This window comes from Tursiops truncatus, chromosome 17 (assembly GCF_011762595.2).
Source record: "Tursiops truncatus isolate mTurTru1 chromosome 17, mTurTru1.mat.Y, whole genome shotgun sequence".
NCBI classification, from domain to species: Eukaryota; Metazoa; Chordata; class Mammalia; order Artiodactyla; family Delphinidae; genus Tursiops; species Tursiops truncatus.
The window spans coordinates 16,389,417-16,393,596 of record NC_047050.1 but is presented as its reverse complement, the minus strand read 5'-3'; the positions used below and the strand labels follow the sequence as shown (position 1 = coordinate 16,393,596).

General features: G+C 49.3%; 1 protein-coding gene across 1 annotated transcript; it reads left to right on the top strand.

The window, feature by feature from the left end:
- Positions 1 to 1,906: 1,906 nt before the first annotated feature.
- LOC101336415 (serine hydroxymethyltransferase, mitochondrial) lies at positions 1,907 to 3,776 on the top strand. Its single transcript, XM_073794369.1, is given in 7 exon segments — positions 1,907 to 2,122; positions 2,124 to 2,393; positions 2,395 to 2,824; positions 2,827 to 2,937; positions 2,940 to 2,998; positions 3,000 to 3,252; positions 3,255 to 3,776. Coding segments are annotated over 7 exon segments (1,488 nt in total). The 3' UTR covers positions 3,404 to 3,776.
- The last annotated feature ends 404 nt before the right edge of the window (positions 3,777 to 4,180 follow it).

Genomic DNA, 4,180 nt, shown 5'->3' with positions numbered 1-4,180 from the left:
TTTTCGGTATTGAGTAGAAATGTTACTGTTTAGTTTAGAAAAATTGTAAGTAATCTTTAAAGAGATGAGTAACCAGCTCTTTAAGTGAGCAAAGTGTCTTTTAGAAATGACATATAAATATCCATGCACGTTAAAACTTTATCTAACACGTTAACTTCTTACATTTTCCCACCAAGCAGTTTTGGATAGCTCTCTTCTTACTCTCACTTCACGTTTTCCGTTTTAAAACTGATATTGATAATCTTTTTAGCCTTCTGAAAAACACATACCAAAAATTACCTGGAAAAGGCATAATGTTCTCATTCAAAGAAACTGGAGCTGGAAACATTCTTTAGTTCATCACTGGGACAAATGTTAAAGAGTATTTTGAAATGCATACCAACTAAACATATACATCTATAATAAAATTCCAGAAACTTTTCCTGCCTTGTATGTGTTTATAGTACAAGATGTATCTGAAACAGACGTGACGGTTTGAAGGTGTAAGATGCTTGGGTTTGGTCGATTCATTTCCATGAGTTTCTGAAGTTCCTTATCCTTCCTTCATGAGCCTCTTGCACCTTGCAGACATCAGCCCACTTGTTCCTTGTTCTTGGGACAGGGTGACACTTCTTAGCAGACACAAAATGACTAAGTAACTTTTAGTAACGTCAATTGTGTGCTGGGTCATTAATGCAAGACCACTTTGTGACCCTGCTCAATTCTTTTAACCCTTTCTTCTCTCCAAGGTGTCCCTTCGCTAGAGCACCAGCCACTATTAAAACATGATCATAAATCATGGTTATTTGTCCACTAACCCTTCTTACGATACCAAAGGAAAAAAAAAAGAAAAGAAAAGAAAAAAAAGAAGCTCAGGCTCACTTAGACAGCGTCTCTGCTCTTGATGAATCTTTATGGAACCTTATCTTATATTTTTAACAGCAAAGCTCGGGCTCTGTTTTACTGAAGCTGTTTATATATCTAATCAGAGTGGATCAGGAAATGTGGTTGACAGCACAGGGCTGCCTGAGAAACCTACTTGCTGGCCAGCATTAAGGCCACTTTTCAGCTTGAAGGCGTGATCAATGGAGTGTGTCTGAGGCTCTGTTTAGATTAAGGGAAATAACGCACTGGTGGCCACATTCATCCCAAGCAAATCATTTTCCCTCACGCGGGCTGCAGTGAAAAGCTTTCCAATAAAGCGCTGGCAGGATTAAACACAACCAGCACCTCACGCGCCCCTCCTGTGGTGGTTGGCTGCAGGCTGGGAGGAGCCCGGGCTCTAGCCTGACTGGGAGGATGGCGTTGCAAGAGAGAGCAGATCGCACTCTGCCCTACCGCTACCTAGCTGGGTGTCTGTCCTACGGCCAAAGATTGGATCTGTCTGAGGCTTTGTTTCATCACCTGCGAAATGGAGATGTATGAGTCAGGGTTCTCCAGACAACTCTCTCGCTCTATCTAGATCTACAAATATATCATATACATATATATGTATATACATACATACATACATGTATATATACCCCTGACTGGGGCGAGGGAGGAGGTACAGACTAGCTGAGGCACAGAACGACACCTCATCTTCAGCCTTCCTTCGCCTAGAGTCCTGGGTCAAGGTAAAACTGGAAGAGAGCAGTTCTCCAGAGGCTTGCCCACTGGCTCCAGCGGGAAACTGAGTCGGGGGCAAAAGCTTCTGACCCTGGGGCTACAGGTGAGCAATGGAACTGAAGAAGAGGGGGAAAAAAACTACAATCCCCAAAAGACCATAAAGCGTCCACCTTACGCATGCGTAGACCCCGCCCCAATTCGGCGGTTGCCCGGCAGCTCTTTTCGCGCATGCGCTCTCCGACCAGTCTTCTTCCAACCCCTTGTGTTCCCCAGCCGGGGTTGGTACCCGGACCTCCTGTGACCTTCATCTCGGGTTGCGATGTTGCCCTTCTCTTTGCTCTGGGCGACTTGGCCTCAGCAGAGATGTGGTCACCTGGTCAGCATGGCCATAAGGTGCCAGCACAGCGAGGCGGCCCAGACCCAGACTGGAAAAGCAACCAAGGGCTGGTCAGGCCAGGAGAGTCTATCAGACAGTGACCCTGAGATACGGGAGCTGCTACGGAGAGAGAAGGACAGGCAGTGTCGCGGCCTGGAAGCTCACTGCTCCAGGGAACTTCTGCAGCCGAGCTGCGCCGGAGGCCCTGGGGTCCTGTCTGAGCAGCAAGTACTCGGAGGGTTATCCTGGCAAGAGGTACTATGGAGCAGCAGAGGCAGTGGATGAAATCGAGCTGCTGTGTCAGCGCCGGGCCTTGGAGGCCTTTGACCTGGATCCTGCTCAGTGGGGAGTCAATGTCCAGCCCTACTCGGGGTCCCCAGCCAACCTGGCTGCCTACACAGCCCTTCTGCAGCCTCATGACCAAATCATGGGGGGACCCCGTGCCCGATGGGGGCCATCTCACCCATGGCTACATGTCTGATGTCAAGCGGATCTCAGCCACATCCATCTTCTTCAAGTCTACGTCCTATAAGCTGCAACCCAAAACCAGCCTCACTGACTATGACCAGCCGGCACTTGCTGCTCGGCTCTTCCGACCTTGACTCATCAGAGCTGGTACCGGTGCCTATGCTCGCCTCATCGACTACGCCCGCATGAGAGAGGTGTGTGACGAGGTCAAGGCGCACCTGCTGGCAGACGTGGCCCACATCAGTGGCCTGGTGGCTGCCAAGGTGATCCCCTCACCTTTCAAGCATGTGGATGTTGTCGCCACTACCACTCACAAGACCCTTCGAGGGGCCAGGTCAGGACTCCTCTTCTGCCGGAAGGGGGTGCGGGCTGTGGACCCCAAGACTGGCCAGGATATCCTTCCACGTTTGAGGACCGAATCAACTTTGCTGTGTTCCCATCCCTGCAGGGGGGCCCCCAGAACCATGCCATTGCTGCAGTGTCTGTGGCCCTAAAGCAGGCCTGCAGCCGTTCCGGGAGTACTCCCTGCAGGTTCTGAAGAACGCTTGGGCCATGGCTGATGCCCTGCCTGCTAGAGCGAGGCTACTCGCTGGTGTCTGGTGGCACTGACAACCACCTAGTGCTGGTAGCCCTGCGGCCCAAGGGCCTGGATGGAGCTCGAGCTGAACGCATGTTGGAACTCGTATCCATCACGGCCAGCACGAACACCTGTCCTGGAGATCGAAGTGCCTGGGGGCCTGCGGCTGGTGCCCCAGCCTTGACTTCTCGATAGTTCCGTGAAGAGGACTTCCGGAAAGTTGTGGGCTTTACAGATGAAGGCGTCAAATCGGCTTGGAGGTAAAGAGCAAGACCGCCAAACTCCAGGATTTCAAATCCTTTCCGCTCAAAGGCCCAGAAACAAGTCACTGGCTGGCTGGCCTCAGACAATGGGTGGAGCAGTTTGCCAGGGCCTTCCCCATGCCTGTGCACTGAAGGCACCTAAGAAATGAAGCCCACAGACTGACGTTTATTCCTCTTCCCCCTACCTGGACAAGTTGGGTGTTGGGGGTAACTGCCTATCTTCCAATTTTTTGCTGGGGGAGGGGAAGGCCGCCCACTTAGGGGCAAAGGCAGGTGTAGTTCCCCTTCCCAGAATTTGTAGCTGAGAAAGTTGCTTATTGTCACAAGACTTAGAAGGAAGAGGCTTGGGGCTTTCTGCCCTAATCTCTCTCATTGTCTCAGTGTTATAGACTCCCTGCCCTCTCTTGGGGAGGGGGGAGTTCCCCTTGTGAGCCAGAGGAAGGAGTGGGTAGGCACCCTTCTTTCATTTTTATCTAATAAAATGCTAACCTGCAAAAAAAAAACTAAAAAACAAACAAAAAATGTATATACATATACACATACATATATATGTATATAATATATTTGTAGATCTAGATAGATACATACATATATACACACATACATATAATGTAATAGATACACATGTAATATCTACCCACTTATTTATATGGAGATTTATTTTAAGGAATTGGTGCATTTGGTTTGGGGGCTGGTGAGTGTGACGTCTGCAGGGCAGCCCTGGGGGCTGGAGACCCAGGCAAGGGTGCTGCAGCTTGAATCTAAAAGCAGTCTGGAGGCAGAATTCCCTCTTCCTCAAGGGAATCCAGTTGTATTTTCTTAAGGCCTTCAGCTGATTAGAAGAGCTCACTCACATTATAGAAGGTAAACTGTGTTACTCAAAGTCTTTGGATATAAATGTTAATCTCA